General features: G+C 46.5%; 1 protein-coding gene and 1 non-coding gene across 2 annotated transcripts in view; both read left to right on the top strand.

Moving 5' to 3' along the window:
* The window catches only part of Tmem231 (transmembrane protein 231), a 13082-nt gene extending 1911 nt beyond the window's left edge, over nt 1–11171 (top strand). The window contains exons 2-6 of the mRNA XM_010609513.3: nt 5627–5755; nt 6075–6218; nt 7042–7123; nt 8403–8508; nt 8785–11171. Coding sequence (XP_010607815.1) covers nt 5627–5755; nt 6075–6218; nt 7042–7123; nt 8403–8508; nt 8785–8965 — 642 coding nt within the window. The 3' untranslated portion in view covers nt 8966–11171. The remainder of the gene's footprint in view (nt 1–5626; nt 5756–6074; nt 6219–7041; nt 7124–8402; nt 8509–8784) is intronic.
* On the top strand, nt 10958–11142 carry LOC117283946. Its single transcript, XR_004515000.1, has one exon. It is a non-coding gene; the product is annotated as a U2 spliceosomal RNA (small nuclear RNA).
* Nucleotides 11172–12328: the final 1157 nt, after the last annotated feature.

Raw genomic sequence — 12328 nt, 5'->3', positions numbered from 1 at the left:
AAAAAAAAAAACAAAAAAGAGTTACAGGTGTACCTAATGACAGAAAATTAAAGGCTCAGTTTGATGCATGTATCGGTACTTGCTAATTAACTTTAGAGTATTTCAGGATGTGGGAATAGTGTGATATATTTAACCCATTCCTTGGTAGGTACTTGTATTTTTTCAAGTTTGCACTATTTGGGATAATATTTCAATAAGTAGGATTTTGACTAAATGTAGACCATATTTTTTTTATTGGCTGATTGATCAACTGAATGAATGGGAGCTGTAGCTCTCACTGGTTTTTTGTTTTGTTTTGTTTTGTTTTGTTTTGTTTTGTTTTCTTTTAAGAGAAAGTCTTGAGATGTGTTCCAGGCTGGCTGAACTCACAATGGAGCCCAGGCTCGACTCAGATTCACAGGGCTCCTCCTGCCTCAGCCTCCTGAGGGACTACAGGCATGCACCATCCACCATCGCGTCTGGCAGAGACACACAGTAGTTCTTTCATTGTTTCTGCTCTGATCATTGCTCCTTTTTTTTTTCTTGTATGAGATTATAATACGGGGGTGGGGGCAGGATGAGAGCTAGTGTGGAGGTAGACTTAGGGTTTTGTTTTAGGTTTGTTTTTGTCTGTTTTGCAGTACTGGAGATTGAGCTCATGGCCTCATGCATGCTAAACAAGAACTCTACACTGAGCTGTAATCCTAGCCCAAGGTAGACTTACTCTTTACCATGTGTTCACTATACTGCTTAGGTTCCATGTTTCATGTATTTCTTTTCCAAAAAGGAAAACAGACATTCTGGGAAGAGGTGGGAGTGGTGCTCAGTGGAAGAGCTGACAGCCTAGGACAAGGCCCTGTGCTCATCCAAACCTTGAAATAATTAACTTGGTCATTTTACATTAAGATAGCATTTTGTGGGCCGGGGATTTAGCTCAGTGGTTCCGCCGCCTGCCTCGCAAGTGCAACATCCTGATTTCGAGCCCCAGTACCAAAAAAAAAAAAGAGAGCATTTTGTCTGTTGTGGTGGTGCTCACCTGGCCTGTGATTGCAGCACTCAGGAAGCTGAGGTGGGAGGATCACCTGAGGCAGGAGACCTCTGAGCTACATAGTGAAACCCTGTCTCAAAAAAGGGGCGGGGGAGCGTTTGGTGTCTAGAATTTTGGTAGCAGTTTGTTTTTTTGTTTTTGTTTTTTTGCTTTACATTAGTATACTCCTCTCTGTCATACCTTTCTGATTGTTTGAGTCTAAGAAATGGTCATGAAAACTTAAAATAATCATAAAAATGAAAATAAGCATTAGGTTTCATTCCTTGGTTCGGTTTAAATTGTACAAGTTGACCTCTTATCTCTGAAGACAGAAACTTTCCCTTGAGGGCACCGCCCATGGTCTCTCCCTGCTTCTGTGTAAAGGTTCCGATTTTAAGCCCAAGAAGCCAAAGCAGCCTGTTACTTTTATGGTACCGAGACCACCCTCTTATTTTTTTTTCCATTAATTTTATTGGTACTTTTTAGGTATACAGGACAGCTACATTCATCACTGGGATCTTAAACCTTTACATAATGTATCTTAGTTCTTATTTCTTCCCCATTCCCCTGTCCTCCCCTCACCCCCTCCTCCCCTCCCTATTTACAAAGACTTTGTTTCCATTTTTTCCTTTTCTCATATTTTTTTCTTTCCCTTCTTTCCCTTACCCATTCCACTTCCCCTATTCCTTTAGACCTTTTCTTCCTATTTCACATTATCTGTTATACATTTCGATCCTTATTTACACTTTCAGTTTCTCACATCAGAGAAAGTATTGGTATTTATACGGTGTCTTATTTATTTCACTTAAGAGTATGGCCTCAATGTGCATCCATAAATGTCTCTAGTTTCTCATTCTTTATGGCTGAGTAGTACTCCATCTATAAATAAAGCCCACATTTTCTTTATCCAGTCTCTAGTTGATGGGCAGTTGGGCTGTTTCCAAGTTTTAGCTATTACACACTGTGCCGCTATAAACATGGGTGCGCATATATCACTGTGGTATGATTCTTTTAATTATTTTTTGTGTTTTCTTGCCGTACCAGGGATCCAACTCGGGACCTTGCTCTTGCAAGGCAGGCAATGGCACCACTGAACTAAATCCCGAGCCCAATTCTTTAAATTCTTTTTTTTTTTCCCCTCATTGAGTTTATTGGTACATTTTAGGTAAACAGTACAGTTACATTCATCATTGGGATCTTGTACCTTTACATGACAAATCTTTTTTTTTTTTTTTGGTACCGGGGATTGAACTCCGGTCCTTGCGCTTGCAAAGCAGGCCACCGAACCACTGAGCTAAATCCCCGGCCCTTACATGACAAATCTTGGTTCTCATTTTTTCCCCTTGTCCCTGCCCTCCCTTCACCCGCTCCTCCCCTCCCCATTTACAAACATTTTATTTCCATTTTTTTATTTTCTCCTATTTTTTCCCCTTATTACTTTCCCCTACCCTTCCCACTTTCCCTACACCTTTAGCCCTTTTCTTCCTATTTCACATTGTCCATTATATCATTAGGATCTTATGTACCATTATAGTTTATTCACACCTGAGAAACTATTCGGTATTTACACATGTGTGACTTTTGGGAAGATACCCAGCAAAAGGACTTCAAATCCTCGTTGTTTGAGGTATCTCCATATTGATTTCCACAGTGGTTGCACCAGTCTGCACTCCCACCAACAACGGACAAGGGTTCCTTTCTCCCCACAGCCCCACCAACATTTGTTATTGGTTGATTTCTTGATAGCAGCCATTCTTTCTGGGGTGAGGTGGAATCTCAGTGTTGTTTTCATCTGCATCTCTCAAACGACCAGTGATGTTGTTGAACGTTTTTTCATGTTTATTTGCTGCGTTTACTTCTTTCAGACGATCCTCTTTAATACGACTGCTGCTGCTGTTGTCGTTGTCATTGTTGTTATGGTGCTCAGAGCCTTGGACTTGTACTGTGCCACTGAGCCATGTCCCCATCCTGGATAATTTTACACTGTTAGTTTTGTCTTAGGTCATATATTTAAGGTCCTTACACAGTACTTGACCTGCAGTAATTACTCAGTGTTAGCGATTAATTTTAAAAAATATATTGTCTCCTTAATCCTCACAGTAACCCCAGAGGGGGAAGGCAAACCCCCATTTTGCAGTGAAGAACAGAGAAATGTAGTTCAGGTAGCTTTCAAGTGAAGAGACCTGGATGGGGACGAATATATCTCGTTTGTATTTTATGTTCTTAGTCCTATTGCTACAAAATTTTTTGGTTTTTAAAAAAAACTTTATCAGTGTTTTCAATATTTCCTTCTATAACTCATTACATTTTTTAAAATTTTTGTTAGAGTGAATTTGTGGCATAAAGTTAGGCATTTTTATCTGTTCATTGTTGTTTTGTTGAGACAGAGTCTCACTTTGTAGACCAGGTGGGGCTCGAACTCAGAGAACCTCCTGCCTAAGCCCCCGAGGGCTGTGATTACGCGCCCGGCTAATAAAGTGAACAGTTCAGTGACATTTAGTACACTGACAATGTTGTGCAGTGTCATCTTTATCTAGTCCCAGAACACTGTCATTACTCTGAAAGAAAACCCATTGGGCAGCCACTTTCCATTGTGTTCCACCCCTGGCACCTGCCAGTCCGCGCTCTCTGGGTTCACCTGCGCCGGATATCTCCGCTTCACGGAATAATACAGTGCGGGGTTCCTGTGTAGTTTCACCTCATCCGCATAAGAGTTTGCGGCCCACCCAAGCTGTAGGGTATGTCAGTGCTTCGTGCCCCCCCCCCCGCACCAGGGATGGAATGCAGGTCCTTGTGCTTGCAGTGAGGTCGTGGTGCCACTGAGCCGAGACCCCAGCTGTTCTTCGTTCTTTTCGACAGCTAGATAGGACCCCATCGTGTGGGTGTTCCTGAAGTTTGTTACCCATTCCTCAACCGGTAGGCATTTTGTTTGTTGCCACTGTTGTGTTGCTGTGAACACACATGAATAAAGAAATTTGAGTATCTGTTTCCCATCACTTGGGGGATATACTGAGGAGCAGAATTGCTAGGCCATATGGCAATTCTATATTTAACCTTTTGAGGAAATGCCAAACTACTTCCATTATGACAAAATTTTTTAAATTTTCTAACTCTGAACATAAAACCAGACTGGTCTGGCCATGAGAGACTGCTGCCAGGAGCAGTGGTTTTTAGATCATGATTTGACTAAACACTGGGAGGGCAGCTTTGCAGTTGCTAATTTGGAAAAAAATGTTTCTGAAGTCATAGCAGAGTCTGCTCTGTCATTCAGGCTGGTCTTGAACTTACTATGTAGCCCATGCTGGACTGTACAGAGTAATCCTCCTGCCTCAGCCTCCTGAGTGCTGGGGTTACAGGCGTGCCCCACCACCCTGCTACATATTGACTGTTTTAATTGTGTACCTGTGACCTAATGATTTATGAGCTGTGATTTCTTTTGCGCTCCTCAGATTTTTTATTGGCTTTCTTCACTTTTATGTCCATAAGTTATAAAATATGTGTGGTTTTGATGCTTTGCTGGTTTTGCTGAGCTTCCTTTCTCATTTTATTGATTACTATTAAAAGATGCATAAGGCTTAAAATGCTGACACGAATGACGAGGTAGATGGTCTCACATCAAGAATCCAAAGCAAATTGTGAGAATCGTGTTGATAGAGCTTGGTGATTTTCTGTTGCATTTGTTTGGAAAATGCATAATGATGAGATTAGGGTTTTGTTTTGTTCTGTTTTCTTATTTTTAAAAAGCTGCTTTGGGGTAGGAGGATAGCCTAGTGTTAGAACAAATTCCTAGCACACTTGAGGCCCAGGGTTAGCATCTCAAAGAAAAAAAACTGACTTCTAGAGAAGCAGCAGACAATTCTGATGTCCTATTTCAATTTTCTGTACAAGTGTAGGCATTTTTTTTTTAATTTTTTCCAGTACCAGGAATCAAACTCAAGAACTTGTGCTTACCAGGCAGGTGCTATAGGCATATTTATTTTTTAAAAAGAATAAGAGAAAGCTGGGCATGGTGGCACACACCTGTAATCCCAGCACTTAGGAGGCTGAGGCAGGAGAATCACTGCAAGATCGAGACCAGCCTGGGCTAGTGAGTTCCAGGGCAGTCTGAACTACATAGTAAGACCCTGTCTCAAAAAAAAGGGCCAGGGATTTATCTCAGTGGTGCCGCCACCTGCCTTGCAAGCACAAGGTCCTGAGTTCAATCTCCGGTACCAAAAATAATAATAATAATAACAACAACAATAATAATAATAAGAGCTAGGCGTGGTGGTGCATGGGACTGAAGCTGGCCTGGGCTACATAGTGAGTTCAAAGCCAGCCTGAATTACAGAGCAAGACTCTGTCTCAAAAAACCTAAAATAATAATAACAACAATAATAATAATACATAAGAAACACCAGTGGCAAAATGGGAGATACTGTTTAGATTATTGCCACTTTAAGTTCCTGTTCTGTTTGCTGCACAAGGCCAGAGTACGAGGCAGAGGGGCCGGTACTGATCCACGCACACCTGTTAGCTTCCTTCCTTCCTTTTCCTGATGGAGAAGATGCCCACCTATGAGGACAGTGGTTCTCAGACTTACTAAAGACCAGGCCCCCTGGCTCTCTCTGGGTTTCCTAGACTAGAGAAGAAGACAGAAATGAAGACGGGAAGATGGACTTGTTGCATTTTAAACTGGAGCTTCCCCTGCAGTCCACTGAGCACGTCCTCGGAGTACAGCTCATCCTGATCTTCTCTTACCAGCTGCATGTGAGTGGGCCCCGCAGGAGGCCCGTCCTGTCCCTCCTGCCTTCTTTGATAGCACAGAGCCTCCCCGCTGCTTTCTAGGAAGACCCATGCTGTCCAGGGCTGTCGGGGGATTTAACATAGGAAAACAGGATGTTCTTCATTGGAGTCCTACTAATTTATGAGCATGAGACACCACCCAGAGGGCCCGGGCAGAGCGTTTCCCACAGAACTGGCCCGGGAACGTAGAGCCATTAGCTTCAGCTGCAGACAGTGACTGTTGGGCCCAGAGCCCTTCCGATGTGACAGCAGTTGGTGTTTTCTGTCGTCCTAATGATTTCAGAGGATGTCCACGTTCGTGATGCAGAGCATGGCCCTTCTCCAGTCCTCCTGCGTGGTGCCCGGGGCCCAGCTTTATGTGAACGGAGACCTGAGGCTGCAGCAGAGGCAACCGCTGAGCTACAGCGGCCTGGACGTCAGATACAACGTAAGGGTCGGGGCGTCCAGCTCCGCCGTCTCTGCCTGTTTAGCGCCCAATTTGAAGAGGGAGAAGTGAAAGCTGGCAGCGGCATTTCCCTGTGGGTTACACAGACAAGGACTCCTGAGGAATTCTTGCCATGAATTCTTTCAAAATGTGGAGAAGGTACACCTGTACACGTACGCAGAGAGAGGGAGAAAAGGTTTTTACTGGCAAACTCAATTGCTTATTGCTTTCCAAATTATCATGCCAAATGCCCATGTAAAGCATTTTAAAAGTAACACTGGCCCCCATTTCTGGAACATGGAGGAAGTTTACAGCTGGGTGTGGGGGTGATACCTGTGGCCCCAGCCCTCACAAGGCTGACACAAGAGGATCACTTGAGACCAGCCTGGGCAACACAGCAAGACCCCAATCGTAAAGGGAAAGAAAAGGTTTACACACATCTTATTTCCCCATCCCAGCAACCTCCCAAGGTACCTCAGAGTGTCATTTCTCCGCTATCTGTCCAGCATTGCCCGCTTGCTGTATTCCAGCCACTCTGGCCTCTTTATTGTTCTTTGAGCCTTTGAGCAATGCCTGCCTTCAGGGCTTTTGAACTTGCCGTTCCCTCCCCAAGTATCCATGGAGCTTATGGACCACTCATTCCGGTCCCTGAGCAATGTCCTTCCCTGACCCTCTTTTCCAGATATGCTTGCCCCTTCCTCTAGCACCCCTCTACTGCTACCAACACCCTAAAGACAAGTTCCTGCTGAGAACAGAGGAGGGGAGGAGGGAGGGCTGGGGTCTCCTTGCTCAGCCATGACCTCCTGCTGTGTCCCATGTGTCCCAGGTGTCTGTGATCGACGGGACCAGCCCTTTTGCCTACGACTACGACCTCACCCACATTGTGGCTGCCTACCAGGAAAGGAACGGTGAGCCGTGGGCAGAGCCCATCTCTGCTGCTCAGACTCCAGGTTGGGGGCTGCAGTGGCAACAACAAGAGCCCTTGTCATCCGGAAAGTCTCAGAACCAGCGAAGGCACAGTGGTAGGATGTGGATGGGCCCGCAGGATCTGTCCTTCCTGCTGCCATCTCCCCACCACTGAGGTTTCCACACTCCAGCAGCCCCAGCTAGCCCACCACTGGCTCGATGGGCTTCCTCGTTTGGTTTTTTAACATCTACAGGTGCCTAGTGGATTTGTTCCCTTACCACACCTGTAAGAGAAGCCCAGGCAGCTGCGCTCTTTCCACTAGAAGAGAGGCTGCGAGCCGCCCCACTGTGGCAGCCCCTAGAGAGCAGAAGCAGCCACGGTTCTGGCTGTAGGTGTGATGTGTTCAGTCCTTCCAGGGCGAGGGGCCTGGGCCAGCCTTGTGCTTAACTCTGTGGGCTGGGCTGGGCTGGGCTGGTCAGGTCAGGTCAGGTCAGGTCAGGTCAGTGGCCCGAGGTTTTCTCTAAGGGCATTGCATCTGTGGCTGTGCCACACCGGACGTGCCCCAGGCCGTTGAAAGGCACCGAAAGGGTTACCTGACAATCAGACACATGGACACGACACACAGACATTTCACAAGTGGTGAGGCCCGCAGGTGCTGTATTTCTTCCTAATTTTTGTTTTATTTTTTGAGACAGGGCTTCATTACATAGTTCAGGCTGGCCTTGAACTCACTGTGGAGCCCAGGCTGGCCAAAAAAATCACCTCAGCCTCCCAAGTGCTGGGATTACAAATGTGTGTCACCACACCCAGCTTCTTCCTAATTTTGTGCAAAACAACAGCAGCATTATTCCAATAAATAGGACTTTTAAAACAAAACTAAAAATCATTGGCCTACAAATCAACTTTTACCCCTTTATTTCGTTCACTCTATATGCACATGGAGATTTTTTTCATCCCATTGTTATAGTGTAGGAACACTTTGGGATCCAAATTATATTTAATCTAATTATATAAATATTTCTACCACACTGCTAAAAAGTTCTGACAGTATGTTTACTGGCAGTAGAATACTCCTTCGGTTAGTCATTCGGCAATTGCCAAGTTTTTGGCAAATATTTTAACAAATAACATGGGCAGCATTGTGCATGCAATTTCTTTTCCCTTTTGTTTCTTTGAACTCTGATGCCCAGGAATCAAAGGACACATAGCACAGCCCTCAGTGTTTCTCAGTGTCTTTGCCTGCGGGCCGCCTGGGCTAATAGTAAGTGTTTGTGTTGCAGTCACGACGGTCCTGAGCAACCCCAACCCCATCTGGCTGGTGGGCAGGGCGGCGGAAGCGCCCTTTGTGGTTAGAGCTGTCATCCGCTACCCTGTGGAGGTCATCTCATATCCTTTCCGATGGAGGGGTTCTCCAGGTCGGAGCAGGAACAGCTGTGGCCCAGCTTATGCTGGGAGTGCTACTGCGCTGCTCAGATGACTGCCTGCCTGCTGTTCATTACAGGGAAACATTTCCTGTTCCTGTTTCCTCCTGAGCTGTTCTTCTAGGTCAGGGTCATCCATATTTATGCTCGGATAATCTCAATTATCCCTTTTACCTTACAGATATTTGAAACATTCTTGCCATTTCCTGTAAGTGTCACTGTTCTCCTTAACCATCCTTACTTACCAGCCAGGATTCTGGGAGATGATCAAGTTTGCCTGGGTTCAGTACGTCAGCATCTTGCTCGTCTTCCTCTGGGTGTTTGAAAGAATCAAAATATTTGTGTTTCAAAATCAAGTGGTGACCACGATCCCTGTGCCAGCTGTGTCGCAGGGAGACTTGTATAAGGAGCACTTATCCTGAGGAGACGGTTCTGAAGACTCCGCAGGCCCCTGGCTCCCTCACTGTTGTCATGTGGAGAGTGGACACCTGCAGGTTGTGCAGTTTGCCCCTCAAAGACAGCTCTTCCCACTTTTGCTCTACACAAATTCTGCATCCACCAAGCGCCAGCAAAAATCACTGGGCACTGGTTTGTGGGAACATCAGAGGGCTCACGGAAGCTATCATTTGTTGCTTTTGTGTGTTTGTTTGCCTTGCCCTTGAATTTCAAGAGAGCCTTCCAGTCAGTTCAGGCATCTTGGAAGGAGTCCCATTTCTGGTCAAGCAGACATGGTTGCTCTTTTGAACTGGAAGCGCCTCTTCTCCCTATTATAATCCACTTTGACTCTTTTCTTTAGGCCTCTCATGATGAATATTCAAATCCCTGGCAGTTTTGACTCTTGGGGATCTACAGTTCCCTCTCAGAGCTCTGATTCCCAGACGGAGGCCTTCATTGGGTGGGGCCCAAGAGCAGGCCCTGCAAACCCACGGTGGGCAGGGTGGCTGAGGACACCAGGACTGACCACCTGCCTTCAGGCCGACAGACAACATCTGTCGCCAGCCCAGCTGAGCAGCCCTCGGTGCCTGCCTCTTGCGCTGCATCTGCAGCCCTGGAATGGCAGATTGAGTCAGAATTGCTGTTTCACTCATCCCTCAGTGATGGTGGGGGTGCGCAAGGGTTGTAACAACAGGTTCTTTCTCTCTGGCCCTCACCCAAAAGCTTGGACACTTGCCACCCCCCATCCTCCTTCCTGAGAGGATGCGGGCGACAGAGGATCCTTTGTTGGTATTGGCTCCCCTGCCTGACAGCCACGGGGTTTATTTGGAGGGCTCACGTGAAGCCCAGCTACCTGCACTTTCCATGACTAGGAACAAGATGCCCAGCACAGGGACAGCTCGGGGGGACAAGAGGAGCAGGAGGGACTGAAGAGGCTGCTGGGCCAGGCATGGCAGCCTGGCCATTAGCAAGAAGACCAGCAGTCCAGCTGCTAGACAACCCTCTTGGCTGGGCAGGTGTCTGCAGGGTGAGAGGCAGCTAGAAGGGACTTACGCTGCATGCGGAAGACATTGGTTATTCAGCCCATCCCCACCCTGGGCAAGCACTGCAGCCTCCTCAAAGGCCAGATGGGTCTGATTTATAGTCCCCAGCATGTCATCAGACACAATGGAGAGATACACCCTCTGTGACTCATGCTTCCTGCTCCCCCACAGACATCCTTCAGTGTGTGCCTCAGTTTGCCTCGGGATCCAGTTCCTAATTCCAAAGCACCTTTTCTTTCAGGCTGACCAAAATAAGAGGGTTTTTTTGTTGCTGTTTGGTTGTGTTTGTTTGTTTGTTTTTTGAGAAACAGCCTTGCTACATAATTCACACCAGCCTTGGCTATGTACTTCAGGTTGGCCTTGAACTCACTTTGTAACCCAGGCTATCCTCACATTCAAGCGGTCTTGCCTCAGCCTATTGGTGCTGGGATTACAGGCATGCACCACCATGCCAGTCTTAATTAACCTTTCTCTCTTGCTGACACCCAAAGTTAAAGAAGAGAAGGTTTAGCTCAGTTTGTAGAGGTCTCAGTCCATAATCAGCCGGCTCCAAGGCAGGGTGTCTTGGCAGAGGGCATCTCAGAGGAGAGCAATTCGCGGCGGGGGACGGGCAGAAAACGGCAAAAGCCACCAAGAGAGGGACCTTAACAGCGTCCTTCTGTGTCTTTTATCTTAGGGCGGGTAGCACTCACATTAATCCTAGTATCTTTGACCCTAGCATTGTACTTTGAATTAATCCCAGCGTCCCACACAAGATCCGGTACATTTGAAAAAGCCCCACTTGTGACCACATGGGACGTCTAAACACAAATCGTAACAATGACTGTCACCAAAATAAGAGTTTTAGAAATAATACTTTGAAATACTCAGGCAGAAAAATCCCCTTACTCTAGTCCCTCTGACTTTTACTATTTAGGTCCATTTAGACACCTACTTATCGCTTCTCGGCCTTCTGGCTAAGATCAAGTGTAGATGCCTACATTTTTTTTCTTGAGATTTAAATGAAAACTGGTTTCTGGCTTAAGTGTCTAAAAGATAACAAGATATGGGAGGGTGGCTAAAGATAAGTGTTTGTTTTACACTTTACTGTTCTAATGCAAAATTTGTATAGAGAACCCATAATGTTTTATAACTTTCTAATTAAAATGTCCAAAACAGAAGGTCTTCTGTTTTCTGTTTTAGAGGGAAAGGGCTCGGAAAGGGAAGAGCAGGGAGGGCAGAGGTTGGGCTCACTTCTCCCAGTTACTCACCGGCAGCCTGACGCTGCCAAGGCACTGCCCAGGACCGTGGAGCTTTTGTCACCTCCTGGCAGAGGTCTCCTGGTCCAGCCCCAAGTAAATGTGAGTTTCCAGCGGAGTCCACAAAGCATGTGGAAGCCGTAGCACGGAAAGTTACAGCTGTGTCTGGTGAACGTCAGGTTATTTTCACATCAGAGGTTGGTAGCTTCTGAACCTAAACCACACAGCCGAGTTGCTGGAGGAAAAAAGGTGAGAAAAACAGGGCTACCTCAACTGAATTATGGCCCAGAGCTAAGTCAGGGTTTGAGGTAATTACTCAGTTTGGAGGGGGGCTGCGCGGGGAAACTGCCTAATTTTGTCACGTGATTAGTCCAGTTTCTGTTGGAGTCAGGTGAGGCTGCTGATTCCCCGTTTAGGTTCGGTCGTGCAAGGTTAATAAAGCTCTCTTCCTTTCCCCTTCTCAGTTTTTCCCCACCTCTCCTCTCTTCCTCTTCATATTGTTTGGACTTTTTTTTTTTTTCTTGTCTCTTCCTCTTCATATTGTTTGGACTTTTTTTTTTTTTCTTGAGATACTGGGAATTGAACTCAAGATCTTGGTTCGAAGCTACATCCCCAGCCCTTTTAAATTTGTTTTTATTTTGAGATAAAATCAAGCTAAGTGGCTAACCTGCCCGGGGTGGGCTCTAATTCGGAACCCGCTTGCCTCAGCCTCCCAAAGTGCTGGGGTTACAAACCTGCACCACCACTTCCCACCCCATGAGTAAGGCTCTCAATTCGTTTCGCCAAACCGCACTGAGGAAAGACTGCACTCATTTGCACTCCTCGCGGCAGGGAGTTTCAGATGCCAGCACGGATTCTAAGCTCCATCCTCTCCGCACGCCTGCTTCTGCCCGTCGTTTGTAAGGGGAGGAAGTTTTCTATTTTATCTTGACTCTTGTCCTGTATTTATCGGGACCTGCCACCAAGCCTGCCCCTCTGGGTACATGCGAGCTCCGGGCGGGACGGGATGAGGCGCGACAGCTTCGGCGCCCGGGGCGGCTCGGTGCCGGGCATCCAGGTGCCTGGGTCC

Source organism: Fukomys damarensis, unplaced genomic scaffold (assembly GCF_012274545.1).
Source record: "Fukomys damarensis isolate Sample0158 unplaced genomic scaffold, DMR_v1.0_HiC HiC_scaffold_32, whole genome shotgun sequence".
NCBI lineage: Eukaryota > Metazoa > Chordata > Mammalia > Rodentia > Bathyergidae > Fukomys > Fukomys damarensis.
This window is presented reverse-complemented; position numbering and strand designations above follow the sequence as displayed.